The following is a 19,577-nucleotide window of genomic DNA, read 5'->3' as shown; positions in this document are numbered from 1 at the left end:
AGAAGAAGCAGATTTTCGGGTCTACTTTTTCACAAGATTTGAGCATCTATCCGCAGGTAACGCATATTAAGGTTTTGTGTTTACAATGGAGTGACTGTGTCGGTCGCCCGCTATTGTATTTCAAAGATTGTTTTTTTTTTTTTTAGAGATACCTATTCTGAACCATCTTCGTATTGTTTGATGTTCTCACCTGAAATTTTGGAATCTGAATTTCTGGATGGATGCTTAGAGAGAGAGAGAGATAACAAAAACAAAAAACAAGAAGGGAAGTCTATTATCTGCATCGAAAAAGGTTTTCTTTGTCTGCACTTTAACCTGTCAGAAAAGTTGAGGTAGGGGATTTTTGTGTGTTGTTGTTTTAAATTATTATAAATAATAAACCGGAAAATTCTCATGGTTTTTTGAGGCTTCTTATTTAAAAAAAAAAAAGGGGAACTACCTTACCTCGCCTACTACACACAAACATAATTATTTTAACAATGAGAGAAGAGTGGTCGAACAAATCGTCTGTAATGTGAAGAGGTAATTTATGTTTACTGATCTTTTTATTTTGTTTTTGTCTTGATTCTTAGAACTGGGGGGCTCATAAAAAAACCGAGCCACGATGAAGATAAGGACTTAATGTTATAAGTTTTATTAGGAATCATCTAGAATCGTAAAACATGGGCCAAGGGGTTTTTTTATAAGATCGTGTTCATTTTACGATATTAGAGAGAGGGACTGAAATGCATTAATTGATTTATTGTTTAACATGTAAGTACTGCTTTAGCTTATCGGTGACAAGAAATAGACTGCAATTTAATTATTATTATCGCTCCGATTTATCTCGTTATTTTAATTGTATTGTGGAAAATTTTACTATTAAGAGTACAAACAAATTTCATCTAAATTTGTAATAGGTACCTACATAAAGATATAAAATGTAGCAATACAAATTAGTTTTCTCTAACATCTCTGGTAGATTTTTGTTTAAAAATGCTATTAAAGGAGCCTTAAATCACCAAGTTCAAATTTGAGCCGGTAATTTTCTATGTAACTTCGGAAACCGCTAAAAAATTTCTGATCGCAAATCCGGATTTTGGTTTATAAACGACACTAGACTAGAATTTATACATTTTGAATTTGTTTTGCTTTCCGATAGTTATTTTCAAGATCTTGCGACTACATAAGAGGAAATTTGTACTCGTAGGTCGTTGCTCACATGCAGAAAATATGGTGCCAATCAACTGACGTCTATACGTTTCCAGCATAGTATGTCATTTTTTGTATTAGATGCTTTTTCGATGTTATTGAAATCTTTGGACGTGAGACCGCATATGAAGAATTTTTGATAACTGGTATAGCGTTGTAAATCTGCCATTGTTAACAACATTGTACCTTAAGTACGTAAGCTCATTTGAGCTGTAAAATCTTACTCTTCGGGATAGTACTTACATACTGATGCCGCAAGTCTTCAGTCTTCTGCCACGTGGTCCATTCAGAAACTTTATCTCGAACGAGGGAGACCTACACAATCCCGAAATTTTGAATCCAGAAAGCCCAGAATCCCAAAAATTCAGAATTCCGAAAACTCAAAATTCCGAACATCTAAAATTAAAAAGTAAAAACTCTCCAAATTGTGTTTCACTGAAACTTTAATTGGAAAACAAAATATAAGACCATAATTAAGTAACAATTTAAACAAACAGTTTTAACTTTATTAATTTTTCAAATATCATAAAATTTAAAATTTTATAGGTAAATCTATGAAAAAGTTGAAATATTGTAAAACACCAGCACATTATTGCTCACAGTTTCCTTAATAATTGCTGGATTTGTATATCAATAGAAATACAATATGATGTATTAAATTAAAAAAAAAATAAAAACCTTGAAAATTTTTGAAAAACTAAAGCAAGAAAGTCTTCAATTCCAAAAACTGACTAAATATTACTTATAACTGTTATGATTACTTTTTTTTCGAAAACTTGATAAATTAAAAATGTATCCATATCAAACATTATTGTGCGTCAATTACAAGCTTCATGAAAAATAATTGAATTATCCTTATCTGTAAAGTAAAATTCAAGGCTTTTAGTCATAAAATGAATTAATTTTTGAACTCTGGATTAATCTTAAAAAACAATTAATTATAAATTCGGAAATTAATTTTTGATCATTATAAATGCGATTTTAAATGAAAGATAACATTCAAAGCTTATTAGGGAAAGTGGGGGAAAGGCCGCCTGGCTTTTCAGTGTTTAACTGTCTTAAAACCAATAAAAAACTTCTTCTAATTAAAATAAAGGGGCATTAATAGTCGTCTTAAGACCACGGTTTATCTTACACTGGGGTTTATAAAATGGAATTTAAAAAGGATAAACTCCAGTCTTTTTTAGTAATAACTTAGACAGCGTCAATGAATATGGCCCATAGTCTTTTTTCATTAAGTTTATTATTTTTTTTAGAAACTCTCAAAATTAATAAAAAACACTGAAAAGAAGATAATACGTTTTGAAAAAACATAAAAAAAATATGATAATATTTTCATTAGTTCTTCTTATATGAAAATATGAATATTTTCAAGCGTATTTAGCAAATATTTTCTTTTCTTTTATTAAATATTTTTTTTTTTGTAAAATACGCAGATTTTTAAAAATTATATTGTTTTTTAATACTTTTGAGTACTTATGACAGTTTTGTTTTTGAAGTGAAAACTTCTTTAGTATCGTAGTGATTTGAAACAAGATGAAACATAAAAGCGACACGAAAAATAATTTGATTATAACTTCTTTGTTTTAATAGATAGATAAATGAAATTTATACTGTAGATAGGTAATTAAATAAACTATGACTGTGCAATTTCATTTTCATTCAATTTCTATTAATTTCATATTCAATATCCTGAGATAATTATCATACAATCAGAAATCAACATTATGTTCCGTCAATAGAAAGCATGAGAGATAATTGAAACAGGAGATGTACCTATAATAAAATTTTGTAGATTCAAAAGTTGATACTTGATCATCAAAATGCATAATATTGTTTAAGTTATAATAAACTTTGCATATAAACAAACTCAAACCCACTTTACTGTTAACCCCACTAAAACTTTAACCCTACCCTTATTCCTATAACGTGTCCAAGAAGTAGTTTTTTAAATGATTAAATGTATTCATGTGTACAACAAAAACAAAAAGAAGCAACAAGCACCAAACAGCAAACAAGGACCAACAAACAACCAAACACCCCAATAACCAACCAAACAACTTAATAACAAAAAAACAAACACCTAACAATAAGCATGAAACAATGAACATCAGAGAATAAACAACAATTAACAATCGACAGACAAAAAACAAGAGGCAACCAAACAATTAAATCATTATACAACCAAACAACAAAACACTTACAACAAACGAACAATCAAACAAACAATCAAACAAACAATCAAACAAACAATCAAACATACAATCAAACAACAATCAAACAAACAATCAAACAAACAATCAAACAAACAATCAAACACACAATCAAACAAACAATCAAACAAACAATCAAACATACAATCAAACAACAATCAAACAAACAATCAAACAAACAATCAAACAAACAATCAAACAAACAATCAAACAAACAATCAAACAAATAATCAAACAAACAATCAAACAAACAATCAAACACACAATCAAACAATCAAACAAACATACAAACAATCTAACCAACATTCAACTATATACATAAAACACTATATAATTCCACTCATAACCATAGCAGCGAAGCGCTATGCAACGGGCAGCTCGGCTAGTTTATGTATAAAACTAATGGCACAAAAGTTATTTTTATGAGAAAAGCGGATTATTTTCGAAGCGAATATTGCCATTTTCTTTGGATTTCCGATAAAAAATGTTGACTATGTCTTGATTACTCAACTTTTCTGTGAGGGCGATACTTTGTACGGCTTGAATCAAAGGCAGGACTAGCACGGCTCACAACGGTCTTCAAAAAAAAAAACCATTTAAAAAAAAATTAGATGTTTCTTAACCCTTTCCAACCCAAGCTATGAAAAATGTTTTTTTTTTTTTTTTCAGTACACAGAGAAAAATATGACCACATAGAAACTAACAGATTGCCATATTGTATGCCCATATGTTTTATGAGGAAATCTTATTAAAAGCAACGATTAATAAGGTTTTTTTTATAAAGATTTCTTATTATTTTTAAAGAGAAAATCTTATTAAAATTTGATTGAAAAATTAATTTTTTTTTTTTTTGCAACTTGGCACTACAACAAAAATCGCGATCAATATTTTCATAGCGGGTTGGTTCAGGTGGTGAGGTGGGCGACTAATGATTTGAAGACTCCAGTACGATCATAACCGTATTTAGGGGAGGGGTTATGGGGTTTAACCCCCCTAGACGACCTCCAAAAAAAGGTGTCTGGCGGTGAGCAAGATATCTCTGATCCTAATCACCTAAAATTAAAAAAATCCAAAAGATTCATTTCTGGGATAGACGAATGCAAGTAATGAACGAAGGAATAGTCAAAATTTTGATTTTTGACAAAATGGTGGCTTCCCAAAGACAAAAATCGTGTTTTTTTTTCACTAAAATTTACACTTTAAAGTGGCCTTAAAAAATCGAATTATTGTCAAAACCTTATTCCTTCGTTGATTACCTGGTAAAAGTATCTAAGAAAATTGTGTAAAAATTTCAAACTCCAGCCGTTTCGGAGAAATTTTGCTCACCGACTTTGAAAACACAGTTTTGAGAAAAACGCGTTTAAAAATTTTTGGAACCATGTAAACTTAGTTAAAAAGTCTTCACAAATACGTATTTTCTCGGAAACTAACTGCTGTATCAATGTGGAATTCGCGGACAACATTCTTGTCACTTCGCGTCACTTGAATAGAAACAACAATTTTTTTTTAGAAAATACCGATTGGTGCTTCGGTGAGGTAACTTAGTAGATTTTTGGTTTTGCATTTTCAAAGAGGAATTTTTAATAAACAATGTTGTAAAAACAAAAAACCCAAGACAGAAACCGTATGGCTACTAGTTGCGTTTTTTCGCATTACTTCACAAAAAACAATGGTTGGGGTCGAAATTCTGTATGTTGCAAAATTCTGTATTCAAAATACTGTATGCCAAAATACTGTATGTCAAAATTCTGTATGTGCAAAATGTTGTAGGAACAAAATTTTGAAAGTCAAAATTCTGTATAGCAAAATTCTGGTTGGTCAAAATACTGTATTTCAAAATTCTGTACATCAAAATTCTGTAAATCAAAATTCTGTAAAAATGCATTTTTACAGAATTTTGATATACAGTATTTTGCCGTACATTTTACAAAACAGAATTTTGCATGTCAGTATTTTGTTCATACAGTATTTTGACGTACAGAATTTTGTATTTACAGTATAATGACGTACAGAATTATGGTATTACAGTATTTTGACCCCACAGAATTTTGTCGTACAGAATTTTGACAAGCAGAATTATGACCCGCTCCCAAAAAAAAGTGTTTTTTTTGCGTCACTTGAATAGAAACAAGCTCTTAAATTAGATAAAAATGATGAAAAATCATGGACAACACTAATTTTTGTAAAGCAGTCTTAAACTTTGACATTATTTGCACATTATAACCAATTATGGGCTACGAGCTACCATTAGGCATCACAGAAAATGCATAAATAGAATTAAACATTGAAAATGCACTTGTATTGTACACAATCGTGGACCTAATTGGAGAAAGTGACTATAGTGTTTGGTAACTTCTTAAATTGGAGAAAGTGACTATAGTGTTTGGTAACTTCTTACAAATTAAGAAAATGACATTTTCGTTTTCATCCGGAATGCATCTGTTTTGTTTCTATTGCGTTGTTTTTTTCTGGAACTCTCCTTGTGCAATCTCTACGAGGGTTGTTTTTCCACGTTCCTAAACTTCCCAAGAGCTTCTTTCATTATTTCTTTGTAAAAGTTTGCATCTTTTTTCGAAGCGTGAAGCTTCAATTTTCCTATTGCACATCATAAAAACAAAGCGTATTACTATAACACATTTTATTGCCCTTTATTGGCGATGCGATAAAAATTATTCTTTCATAAACCAATGAAATAGGACTAATATTAACGTGGTCCATCTGAGTTGGTATGTTTTCCTTTAAAAAACCACTCTTTACCTCACTTCTTTTCAGTTCAAATGCAACTATAAAATAGTTAACTTTTTTGTAATCTTAGTAGAACTTAAAATGTTGTTATTTTGCATTTTGAGGCTTTTTAAATGTTGGGCACCTTTTAAAACTTCCATGATGGAACAAACCAACACATAAGCATCGCACTAACACCACGTTTTTGACCGATTTTAGCGGGAAAGTGAAGGAAATTGCTGCTAGTTTTAAATTATTTTTTTCTCTGCTCTTGATTTGGGTCTCACCTGTCTTATTTTTTTATTCAATCACTAGTTTACGATATTTCAAAAATATTCTCATACAAATTTGGCAAATTTTCCAATATCTTTCGCGTTTTTGCATAGTGCAAGTGCATTTCCAATGTTAGCTGCTATTTATGCATTTTCTGTGATTAGGGATGCAAACGATACATCGATGTATACATCGATGTTTCTTAAGCCGATACATCGCCGATACATCGACGTTAAATCTGCAAAACATCGACATCGTTCATTTTGTTACTCGTTTTTCTATTTTTGCATAATAACAGAACTTGAACTCTCAAACTCAATCATTTTTGTCTAGTGTTCAAAGCTTCAAAGTTTTTTTTAATGTTTTCATTCAAAAGACTATTTCTGTGTGTTCAGAAATCAGAACGCGACCATCAGAGGTGTACGTTGAGTTGCCGGGGCTCCGGGACAATATTAATTTTAAGGGGCCATTCCGATATATGTAGACATTTTTTACTTGCGATATAGGTACTATATATCAAGTTATGTATTCGTACAAAAAAAAAAGTTGAGAAAACATTTTTCCATAACATTACGATAGTAGAGAATGCCAAAAAAGTGGGTCCCGGAAGTCCGTCTGTCTGTCTGTCTGTCTGTCAGTCTGTCAGTCTGTCAGTCTGTCAGTCTGTCAGTCTGTCAGTCTGTCAGTCTGTCAGTCTGTCAGTCTGTCAGTCTGTCAGTCTGTCAGTCTGTCAGTCTGTCAGTCTGTCAGTCTGTCAGTCTGTCAGTCTGTCAGTCTGTCAGTCTGTCAGTCTGTCAGTCTGTCAGTCTGTCAGTCTGTCAGTCTGTCAGTCTGTCAGTCTGTCAGTCTGTCAGTCTGTCAGTCTGTCAGTCTGTCAGTCTGTCAGTCTGTCAGTCTGTCAGTCTGTCAGTCTGTCAGTCTGTCAGTCTGTCAGTCTGTCAGTCTGTCAGTCTGTCAGTCTGTCAGTCTGTCAGTCTGTCAGTCTGTCAGTCTGTCAGTCTGTCAGTCTCTCAGTCTGTCAGTCTGTCTGTCTGTCTGTATAAGGAGCTACAGCCTAAACGGATGGACCGATTAATGTCAAACTTGGTGTGTAGCGTTATTTGGCGACTCTCCAGAGGGGTTTTTGGAATTAATTTTTTTGGACCAAAAATAACGGTACTTGTCATATACCGATTTTAGTAAAGTTAAAAGTGCTCAAAAACGGCTCCAACGATTTTGTTTAAAAAATTCAAATGTAAGTTTTAAGACAAGGTCTATCTTCTAATGAAAATTTTTTTTTTGAAAATCATTATTAACGGTACCTGCCATAGAACCGTTTTTTTTTAAATCCGATTATCTCCGAAAGTGCTTATTCTATTTCAACGAAACTTTTTGTGATGAAGAATTTATATAATTTAAATATAAGCCAAAAGCAAAATTTTGAAAAAAATACTTTTTGGATTTTTAAAAAAATTTTGAAATTTTTTTTTTGAAAAATCCAATTTTCGAAAACGGGACATTAAATTTTTTTGAAATTTTGTGTTTAGATGTTGATCAGTGATTTCTACAAAATGGCATACCAATTTTATTTTAAAACTTTTTTTCCAAGAAATTATTTATAAAAAATTAATTTTTTAAAAAACGGCTCTAACGATTTTGAAATTTTTTTTTCTAAAAATGCATGTTAGTATATCAGTCAAAACTGCATACTTGTTTTGGGGGGCAATTTGATTTCAGATTTTATATTATTTTTTTAAAAAACGAATTTCCTTTTTTTTTTTCTTTCCCATATATTTAGATTTTCCAAATTTCTATATAAATAGTCTTTAAAATTTAAGCAACTTGAACTCTAAGAGCAAGTACGTGCGACCCCAGTCGTGCAATTTATTTAAAAAGGATATGTATTAGCCTTTCTCTTTTTTTGGGGGCCCCAGAAGTATTGTTTGTTGGTCGCTTAGATTATTTTAGTAGCATTTTTTGAGGTCCCTGAGGTAATATTTTTTCTACTTTATTTATAATAACAGTTTCCTTCTCTGCATTGTCTCCAGTCACGGCCCTAGCTTCAGTTGGGGCCTCGGGGCACCGCCCCGCTTGGCCCAATGGTGTGTACGGCTATGGCGACCATTATTGACATGCTTGTGAGTTCCGTTCAGAGCTCTGAACGTTAAAAAAATTGATTCCATTTGATTAGAATTGATGGTATTTATATATAAATAAAAACGAAAATCGTATTAAGAAAATATGTTTCATTTTGTTGATAAATTTGTCTGTTTTGTGGTACCTACAAATTGAATTCAACTTAGGTTTTTGGGTTTTAAACAGATAAGACATAAATATTTTGTTCTTTAGATACAGAAGAACGTATTTATGTCCAACAAAAATACATCGGGAAAACATCGATGTATTGAAGATAGAACCGATGTTTTTTTAACATCGATGTTGTAAATAAAACATCGATGTATTCAAACATCGATGTTTTTTTTAACGATGTTGCATCCCTATCTGTGATGCCTAATGGTAGCTCGTAGCCCATAATTGGTTATAATGTGCAAATAATGTCAAAGTTTAAGACTGCTTTACAAAAATTAGTGTTGTACATGATTTTTCATCATTTTTAAAATAAACTGCTTTTTTAAAAGAAAAAATTTTAATCTTAGGGCCCCAAAAAATATTACTTGAAAAATCTTTGCAACCACAAATAATACATTAGGGGCTAAAAAAAAGCAAAAAAACAACTTCAGGCCACGGGCCCCAAAAGCCTTTACTTCGGGGCGTCAAAAAAATTAAATAAGAAAAAATTGTTTTTTAAATTAAATTACATTTGTTGATGGATTACTAAATATTACTTTAGGAGCCCCAAAAAATATGACTTCGGGGCTCCAAAAATATTATATGAAGGGTCCCAAAAAATAATTTTTCAGGAACCCCGTTAGTTGAGAGCCAATCAAATATTAATTTGGGGGCCCCAAAATCTATTACTAAGGACCCCAAAAATATTCATTAAATTTTCTGATGGCATGACAAATATTATATGAGGATCCTCAAAAGCTATTACTTCAGTGGTTCAAAACAATCAAATGGAAAATTAAATATCAATTCAGGGGCCCCAACATATTTACATCAGAGCCCAAAATAAAAACATTATTTTATAGGTGGCATTTCGAATATTACTTCAGAACAGAGGCCCCAATACCTATTAATTCTTAGCTCCAAAAAAATTATATTATATTTTATGGGACTCTAAGCACTCACTTTTGAGGCCCCAAAAATAGTTTTTCAGGGACCCCAAAATAAAAAAAATTATAAAACATTAAAATAAACCTAAAAATAAATAAGCCATACAAAAAAAAATGTATGGCGTATACGTACTTTTGTTTTTGTATCTAAGTGGCCCCCAAATATCAAAGGGGCCCCAAAATTTAGTCTTGCCCCGGGGCCCCGGCAACTCAACGTACGCCACTGCTTGAACCAGTGCTAAAACTCAGCTTTACTACCGATTTCAATAGATAAAAGTTGCTGATCCACGGATTAAATATTTGTACAACTGGCCCTAAGGGTTTCGCTGTAAATTTATCAAGATTTTTTTTGTCCCCCTTTTATTTTTACATATTCTTTTTTGTTTCTTCAAGTTAATTTTATGGTCTAAAACTGTTAATGTTTTACACTATAAAAAGTCGTTATTTCCTTTCGTTAATTGAAATGTATGTTAAATTTTATCAAATTGAAACAATCATTCTCAACAAAATACCCCAAGATAATGCTAATTAACCGACTTATTTTCTTTATTTTTTACAAATGCACAATGTTTTGTGTTTTCTTGTTTTTTATTAGTTCTTAGAAGGAAGACCCCTATTAGTCAGTAGCATTCGAAAAAAAAAGAAAGAACCTCAAAATGTAAAATAGAATTCTCCTTAATTGTTGCCGCCAACGAAAACATGTGAGACATGAACTTTTAATTATCTCTCTCTTCAATATGGCTCCTTAATTGTATAGTCAGTCGATGCGATGTGGTGGCGCGCAATGAAAACTGAGAAATTCAGTGGCATAGTCTTGACTTGACCGTGCCTTAGCCTGAGGGACGGCCGGCACTCTCTTGTAGAGTTGTTAATTCTAGCAGTGACGGTGTTGAACCCTGGACATTGACCTAAGTAATTTGGAAAGGAGCTCTAAACAACATTGAAACAGTGAAAAGTTACCTACATCTTAGACGAAAAAAAACAAGTGAAGTCAATTTGTTGAAAAGAAGAACCCATGTTTTAGGTAAACCATGGCCGACCGCAGCTTCTACAGAAACAACATACAACTATTAAAAGTGCCGATGGTTAAAAACAGCCGACAGCGAACGATTAGGCGTTGTGGAGCGGCGCGTTAGATCAGATAAAAAACAATTTAAATGGAAATTAACTCTGCATCCTCAGAGTGACATGATATCGAAGGGTTGTGCCATAAATTCATTTACAGTGCCGTCATTTGTGGGGCATGTTGTCACATTAATTGTTAAGTAGTTTTTTTCTTGTTTGTAACTTAAAAAAAATTAAAGAGAATAAGAGAGGAACTTTGTAAGAGTAAGAGCTCTTACTAAGAGTAAAAGTAAGAGTAAGAGTAAGAGTAAAAGTAGGAGTAAGAGTAAGAGTAAAAGTAGGAGTAAGAGTAAGAGTAAGAGTAAGAGTAAGAGTAAGAGTAAGAGTAAGAGTAAGAGTAAGAGTAAGAGTAAGAGTAAGAGTAAGAGTAAGAGTAAGAGTAAGAGTAAGAGTAAGAGTAAGAGTAAGAGTAAGAGTAAGAGTAAGAGTAAGAGTAAGAGTAAGAGTAAGAGTAAGAGTAAGAGTAAGAGTAAGAGTAAGAGTAAGAGTAAGAGTAAGAGTAAGAGTAAGAGTAAGAGTAAGAGTAAGAGTAAGAGTAAGAGTAAGAGTAAGAGTAAGAGTAAGAGTAAGAGTAAGAGTAAGAGTAAGAGTAAGAGTAAGAGTAAGAGTAAGAGTAAGAGTAAGAGTAAGAGTAAGAGTAAGAGTAAGAGTAAGAGTAAGAGTAAGAGTAAGAGTAAGAGTAAGAGTAAGAGTAAGAGTAAGAGTAAGAGTAAGAGTAAGAGTAAGAGTAAGAGTAAGAGTAAGAGTAAGAGTAAGAGTAAGAGTAAGAGTAAGAGTAAGAGTAAGAGTAAGAGTAAGAGTAAGAGTAAGAGTAAGAGTAAGAGTAAGAGTAAGAGTAAGAGTAAGAGTAAGAGTAAGAGTAAGAGTAAGAGTAAGAGTAAGAGTAAGAGTAAGAGTAAGAGTAAGAGTAAGAGTAAGAGTAAGAGTAAGAGTAAGAGTAAGAGTAAGAGTAAGAGTAAGAGTAAGAGTAAGAGTAAGAGTAAGAGTAAGAGTAAGAGTAAGAGTAAGAGTAAGAGTAAGAGTAAGAGTAAGAGTAAGAGTAAGAGTAAGAGTAAGAGTAAGAGTAAGAGTAAGAGTAAGAGTAAGAGTAAGAGTAAGAGTAAGAGTAAGAGTAAGAGTAAGAGTAAGAGTAAGAGTAAGAGTAAGAGTAAGAGTAAGAGTAAGAGTAAGAGTAAGAGTAAGAGTAAGAGTAAGAGTAAGAGTAAGAGTAAGAGTAAGAGTAAGAGTAAGAGTAAGAGTAAGAGTAAGAGTAAGAGTAAGAGTAAGAGTAAGAGTAAGAGTAAGAGTAAGAGTAAGAGTAAGAGTAAGAGTAAGAGTAAGAGTAAGAGTAAGAGTAAGAGTAAGAGTAAGAGGAAGAGTAAGAGTAAGAGTAAGAGTAAGAGTAAGAGTAAGAGTAAGAGTAAGAGTAAGAGTAAGAGTAAGAGTAAGAGTAAGAGTAAGAGTAAGAGTAAGAGTAAGAGTAAGAGTAAGAGTAAGAGTAAGAGTAAGAGTAAGAGTAAGAGTAAGAGTACTACGTTTTACAAAAAACGTTTTTTTTTAATTCTAACTATATCTCTTTATTAAACTCTTTAATTCTTTCCGTTTGCACCTTTTGTCTCATTTATTTATATAAACTTAAATCAGTCTTTAAGTAATTCTGTGCTACTTTTGAAAAAAGCAATCACGTTTTTTAACGCCTTAGTAACCAATTTAAAGAATTCATCCATAAAATTAAATTCTTATATTTGTTTCCCCTTTTTTAAAATCGTGTTCTCTTATCCAGAATTTCAACTCAACCTACCTACCAAAGCTATTTCTGCAATAGACATATCCTGTCCATACCTTGATAACTGATTTAAAACAACCTACAATTGTTTTGTTTATTATGTATTTTATTTAATTGACATGCGCTGAAACCCGTTTGTTTATAAATATATGTTCAAAAACACCCACTCCATATATTGGCCTGTTGCACTTTTGAATATACACGAAAGCTTTTAATATCGATTTTTCTCTATCAAACTGAAAAAAGCACTATTTTAGTTGAATCCTGCAAAATTGCGCCGCAATCAGTCTGTATTTGGTATTCACAACATTTTAGCGCGTCCGCATAACTGTGTTAAAAAAGTGCAAGCAAAAATGTCATTTAAAATAATCCAAGAACATAAAAAAAAAGATTTTATCATAATTCCAACAAATTTCGAAAAGAATGGAGTTTTTTGGTATCCACCAGCACTCTGGAGTACAAAACGACGAAATGGAGTTTTAAAAAATAAAGATTTTCTACCAAACAAAGCAACTTGGGAAGCAAGGCAATGTATTGTTAAGAAACGTAAAATACTAACTTACGAAATGGCCGAAGAACAGGAAGAACTTTTAATCGAAGCTAGATCGAAACATGGCGATGTTATTGACTTGAAATCGGATTGGAGTAGTGATGAAGATGATTCTGCTGATGTATTATTTCAATCCATTCCATTACCAATGCCAAAAATAAGACCAGAAGTTGTTAGCGAGGCAGATAATGCACTTTGGAATTGCTTCAATACAACTTCTTCGTCTTCGAATTTTCGAAGCAAGGTTCAAAACTTGCAGAATCGTGCAACAATTGCCTCCCCAACAGTTGATATACCGATACCAGCAGCAGCAGGAGCAGCAGGAGCATCAGGAGCAGCAGGAGCAGCAGCAGGAGCAGCAGCAGCAGCAGCAGCAGCAGCAACTCAATCTAAAACGGAACCTAAAAATTCTGAAGGAGAATCTGACAATGTTGGTGGCAGTTTGCCAAAAGAATCGACAGAAATGCTTTTAAATTCCATTAAAAAGTGTATACAGGATCAGCAAAAGGATACTCAACAAAAATTCGCTGATATGAGAAATTATATTAGTACCATATTTTCACAGATATCTCACGATCTTGACACTCTGGCACAGATTCAATATACGAATTCTTTATCCGGAGTTTATCCGGATAATTATCCGAGAGTATTTTGCTATGAAAATTATCACAAAGTTGGAACTCTCAGAGAAGCTAATATATTGGAGAAAACGCTGATGGTTTATGAATTTAGAACTGATATGGTAAGGAAATGAATAATAGTGATGGGAACTATCGAATAAAAACTATCCAACTATCGATAGTTATAAAATATTCATTCATTCGATAGTTTTAAATCTTTCGATAGTTTTAAATCATTCGAATAGTTTTTTTTATACGATAGTTTTTTTTATTCGATAATTTATTCGATAGTTTTTAATCTATATTTTATTCGATAGTTTTTATCCGATAGTTTATTCGATTGTTTTATTCGATAGTTTTTGTTTAAATGAATGAAATGAATGAAATGAATGAAATGAATGAAATGAATGAAATGAATGAAATGAATGAAATGAATGAAATGAATGAAATGAATGAAATGAATGAAATGAATGAAATGAATGAAATGAATGAAATGAATGAAATGAATGAAATGAATGAAATGAATGAAATGAATGAAATGAATGAAATGAATGAAATGAATGAAATGAATGAAATGAATGAAATGAATGAAATGAATGAAATGAATGAAATGAATGAAATGAATGAAATGAATGAAATGAATGAAATGAATGAAATGAATGAAATGAATGAAATGAATGAAATGAATGAAATGAATGAAATGAATGAAATGAATGAAATGAATGAAATGAATGAAATGAATGAAATGAATGAAATGAATGAAATGAATGAAATGAATGAAATGAATGAAATGAATGAAATGAATGAAATGAATGAAATGAATGAAATGAATGAAATGAATGAAATGAATGAAATGAATGAAATGAATGAAATGAATGAAATGAATGAAATGAATGAAATGAATGAAATGAATGAAATGAATGAAATGAATGAAATGAATGAAATGAATGAAATGAATGAAATGAATGAAATGAATGAAATGAATGAAATGAATGAAATGAATGAAATGAATGAAATGAATGAAATGAATGAAATGAATGAAATGAATGAAATGAATGAAATGAATGAAATGAATGAAATGAATGAAATGAATGAAATGAATGAAATGAATGAAATGAATGAAATGAATGAAATGAATGAAATGAATGAAATGAATGAAATGAATGAAATGAATGAAATGAATGAAATGAATGAAATGAATGAAATGAATGAAATGAATGAAATGAATGAAATGAATGAAATGAATGAAATGAATGAAATGAATGAAATGAATGAAATGAACGAAATGAATGAAATGAATGAAATGAATGAAATGAATGAAATGAATGAAATGAATGAAATGAATGAAATGAATGAAATGAATGAAATGAATGAAATGAATGAAATGAATGAAATGAATGAAATGAATGAAATGAATGAAATGAATGAAATGAATGAAATGAATGAAATGAATGAAATGAATGAAATGAATGAAATGAATGAAATGAATGAAATGAATGAAATGAATGAAATGAATGAAATGAATGAAATGAATGAAATGAATGAAATGAATGAAATGAATGAAATGAATGATAGTTCAAATCATTCGATAGTTCCCATACTAGAATAATGATAATAAAATAAGTTTCAGAAAATAATAACTTCTTTTTTTGCGTAGATTGACAAATTTAACAAAATGATTGGTGGATTTAATGGACGGCGAATTGGCGATGGTGTAAACTGTTGCTATGATTTGGCTGAATTAATTTTTCAGAGGAAATTTTTAAAAATTTGCTCATGGGATGGTGTTTCACCATGTCCAATGCATGATTCAAAAATTGCATTTTTCAAATTTAGGAATATTATTTGTCTCTTCGCCCACGTTGTAATTAAATCTGATCCATTGTTTAAGTATGAGGATACACAAAAATTTTTCAAAGAAATTTTATGGAATTCGAAGTTTTTGAATCAACCTGTTCGACAAAATATTTTTGTTCCTCTTCCTATTCCTCTTCCTATTCCTGTTCCTGTTCAAAATGTTCCAAATCAACCACGTGCACCTGTCAAACGTAAGCAGCAACCAGAGGCAACAACTGAAAGAGTAGTTAGAATAAAAGAAGAGGAAACAACTGAAAGAGTAGTTAGAATAAAAGAAGAGGAAACAACTGAAAGAGTAGTTAGACCAAAAAACACGTACTCGTAAGTTACAAGAGGATGTGAATTATATATACCTAACAAAAAAAAATAAAATAAAACTATTTTTTTCTTTATTATTAAAGCGGCCCAGCTGCTAATCGAAGAGTGGATTTATCTAACGATGATACTGTGGATGTTCTTGATCTTGTTGGATCTAAAGTTGCAGTTGAAATTGATTAAAGTAATGCACAAAAAGACAACTTGAAAAAAAAAAAGAAAAACAAACTTACATAAATACTTATATTACTCAACTATTTTTATGTCGTATAATGTAAAAGTTCACTAACTTGTTGTTTATGAACACAATTCAGAGTATAACTCTTATAAATGTTTATGTGATTGTATACGTGATCTATATTGTATGTCTTTATTCTATGAAATGTTTAAAAAACATATTGAAATAAAGTTATTTTTAAATGTACTTTTTGGGAAACAAAAAATTGGACTTTATTTTGAACCAAAGAAGAGAATTATCATTTTTATCAAAAAACAAAACCGACTTCCATGGATCAGAACTGGGTTTTATGGTTTTTCTTATAGTTCCTATGGCCAGAACTGAACGAAATTGGAATGGGACATTGCAGCCACCAACTTTTCAATACAAAAAGAATTATAAAAATTGGTTCACTCAGTCCAAAGTTATGAGGTAAAAAACACAAAACAAAAAAATACAAAAAAACTACAGACGAATTGAATACCTCCTCTTTTTTGGAAGTCGTTAAAAAACGAAGTTGATGATCCTACAAAAAATTTAATTTTTGAGTTTTTAAAATTTCTTGGTCTATTTGTTATTTAAAGCAAAAACAAACTTAAGTCCACAAGACACCATTATAATTTCGCCCTAAATCTTTCAAGAAAAATTGACTAACATCAGACAATTCAAAAAAATAATTTAATAAATAATTTAAAAAAATTATGTATGGCGAATGAGTAATTTTTTTTATTTCATTCCCCAAAACACTGGTGAACAAGAACAAACATAAAATTTTTTGTAGGTTTTAGGGGTGATGAACTTGAATCCGAAGTCAGAAATATTAGATTGACCTCCGTTTTTGAAATATTACCGTTATAAAATGCAAAAAAAAACGTTGTTCTGACTGTTTTTGGGACTAAGCTTTAATGTGAAACTTGGTAGTTATGTGTTTTGGAAGACTTCCTAGAGAGTTATTTGAAAGTTTTATAATCTCAAATAAATAACGGTACCCGCAATATGACCACAATGAAAATGCTTGATTTTTTTAAAAACGGCTTTAACAGTAATTTTGATAAGAAAAACATGTAGGTACTGAACAGAAAAAGTGTTTTTTTTTTAACGTTTTCAACGATAGGTACAATGCCATAGAACAGTTTTCTGGATTTCTGACTTTTTCGAAAGCCACTTAGCCGATTTCGACATATGTAAAAAAATTCTAGAAGTTTTAATTTTAAAAATTAGAAGAAAAAAAATCAAAAAATTCAATTTAGAATTTTTTTGAAATATTTCAATTTTTTTTTTGTTTTTTTTTTTTTTTTGAAAAATCAATTTTTTTCAAAACCAATCGGAAACTTGAAATTTTGTTTAAAAATGTGAAAAAATAATTTCCTTAAAATGACATGATAAATTCATTTTTGAATATACAAAAATTATTTTTTTATAATAATTAGCTCCAAACATTTTCAAAAAACGAAATTCGAAAAATGTATTGGTCTGTGAGACATCAAATGGCATAGGGGAGAGTGGCGGACAGTGAGACACCCTTTTTTTAAATTGGTATATCTTAGAATGTTTTCGAGATAGCTTAACGAAACTTTGAAGTTAGTTTAAGACATATTTTATCTTAATGTTGCAAAAAAACTTATAGTTAAAGAATGAATGAGGGCATCACATTGGACTAAAATGTAGAAAAAGTCAAAACGTCTCACTGTTTGAAAGGGGTGCGATCAGTGAGACATTCTTAGGTGAAAAAAAAAATAACGAAAACGTCAAATAATTAGGTAATTGACAAGTATATACTTAATTAATTTATGTTACTTTAACCCATTTATTCAAAAAAAAAAACAAAAAGCCAAAAAAAAATGAAAGAAAAAACAATACGAAATCATTTTGAAGTCATGCTAAAATAATAGATTTTTTTAAAATCTATATGTCTCACTGTTTGCTTTTTAAAAAACCTATGTCTCACTGTTTGCTTTTTAATAATGTCTCACTGTTTACTTTTTGTCATTTTTCGGAAAAATATAAAATTACAAAAAACGAGAAGGAATTCTAATTCAATGATATTTTTTTATGAAAGAACATATAAATATAATACATATGTAAAAAAAGTTCTGTCCACTAACCAGATTTTTTTGTGTTATACACTCTTTTTATAACACTCCAAAAACTACTTTCACCTGATTTTGTGTGATATTTTACGGCGGGGGAAAATGGACAGCTTTAATTAAGTTGGGACAAAATTAAAAGACGCAGACGGGGAAATAAACGTTTTGACCCAAACTAGCGTTACTGTGCTTATTTTCAGAAAAGAGAAAAATGGATTGTCTCACTGTTTGCACCGTCTCACTGTCCGCCACTCTCCCCTACTTCACTTGGAAATTTTTTAAACTACAGTTGAAACTCGATTATCCGGGATTCGATTAACCGGGACGCTCTATTATCCGTGATGAAAATATGTATTTGAAATTCTTTCGACAATAAACAAAATTTATTTATTTAAACTCTATTATCCCTAATAAACTCTACTATTCGTAATATGAAAACAGGAAAGAAGAAAATTTAACTAAAAAATACAAAATCAGGGTTCGAATTATGGCATACGCTCGTTAACGTATGGTTGCTAGGTGTCCCTATCTTATTCTACTAAATAAATAGAGACACAAATAGTAAAAACGTTAACGAATGATCGTAATCGTATGCTGTAATTCGACCCCAGCACTTAAAAATAAAGAAAATAATTTAAATTTTGTTTGTAGAGAGTCTTATTTTTTTTTTTTTTTTTTTTTTTTAAAGTAGAATTATCCTGGAACAACATATTAGGATTTACTGCTAGTTGTTGACCGCATTCACATTAATTCAATCGAAGAAAAGCAACGGGTAAAATCCCGTGTCACACAATAGGTGTGTTTTTATTACCACCGGGCTTAGCTGGACAAAAAAACGATTCGGGGCTTAACCGGAAATCTTGGCAGCACTGCTTATTGAATGTTCCGAAATCAGCAGACACAAAGAAAATTTAGAGTTTTCATATTTATCGCTTTCGGGTTTTCTTATATTTTTCTTGTATGTTTTACAAAGAAAATGTATGCTAGCAAAACTAGTTAAATAAATTTTGTCATTTCAAACGTCAGTTTTCCCGTTTGTAAACCAATTCTATACAATTTATTAAAAAAATTAGTCAATTATAGTTCTACCTCTAAGCCCAAGGGGCTAAGGTGTTGCTGCATTTAACATGTAAATTGCTAAGCCCTGACTGCGATTTTTTTTGTTCAACTAAGCCCGGTGGTAATAAAAAAAAAACCTAAACATGCAACAATTTTTTAATTTTCCTTAAAATTCATAATACTCGTAATTAATCTCGTGATATTGTAATGTATGTTCAAACAAAAATATGAATTTTTTTTTAATTAATTTTTTAATAAAAACTTTAAAACATAAAAATTTTTTCTTGGAAAAAAAAGTTCTATTATCCGGGATTTTCGATTATCCCGACCATCTCGGTTAATCGAGTTTCAACTGTATTTTAAAAG

The 19,577-nt window shown here is 30.8% G+C and overlaps 1 protein-coding gene across 1 annotated transcript; it reads left to right on the top strand.

Moving 5' to 3' along the window:
- Positions 1 to 12,796: 12,796 nt before the first annotated feature.
- LOC129912153 (uncharacterized) lies at positions 12,797 to 16,277 on the top strand. Its single transcript, XM_055990282.1, has 3 exons — positions 12,797 to 13,798; positions 15,334 to 15,854; positions 15,935 to 16,277. The coding sequence occupies exons 1-3, from the start codon at positions 12,860 to 12,862 to the stop codon at positions 16,029 to 16,031; spliced, it is 1,557 nt and encodes a 518-aa protein (XP_055846257.1). The 5' UTR covers positions 12,797 to 12,859; the 3' UTR covers positions 16,032 to 16,277.
- The last annotated feature ends 3,300 nt before the right edge of the window (positions 16,278 to 19,577 follow it).

This window comes from Episyrphus balteatus, chromosome 2, assembly GCF_945859705.1.
Source record: "Episyrphus balteatus chromosome 2, idEpiBalt1.1, whole genome shotgun sequence".
NCBI lineage: Eukaryota > Metazoa > Arthropoda > Insecta > Diptera > Syrphidae > Episyrphus > Episyrphus balteatus.
The sequence above is the reverse complement of the archived record's forward strand: the minus strand, read 5'-3'. Positions and strand labels throughout refer to the sequence as shown.

Coding starts and splice junctions, on each gene's coding strand:
- LOC129912153 (XM_055990282.1), top strand. CDS start 12,860: ATGTCATTTAAAATAATCCAAGAACATAAAAAAAAAGATTTTATCATA. Junction 13,799..15,333: donor ATGAATTTAGAACTGATATG/GTAAGGAAATGA, acceptor TTTTTTGCGTAG/ATTGACAAATTTAACAAAAT. Junction 15,855..15,934: donor AGACCAAAAAACACGTACTC/GTAAGTTACAAG, acceptor TTATTATTAAAG/CGGCCCAGCTGCTAATCGAA.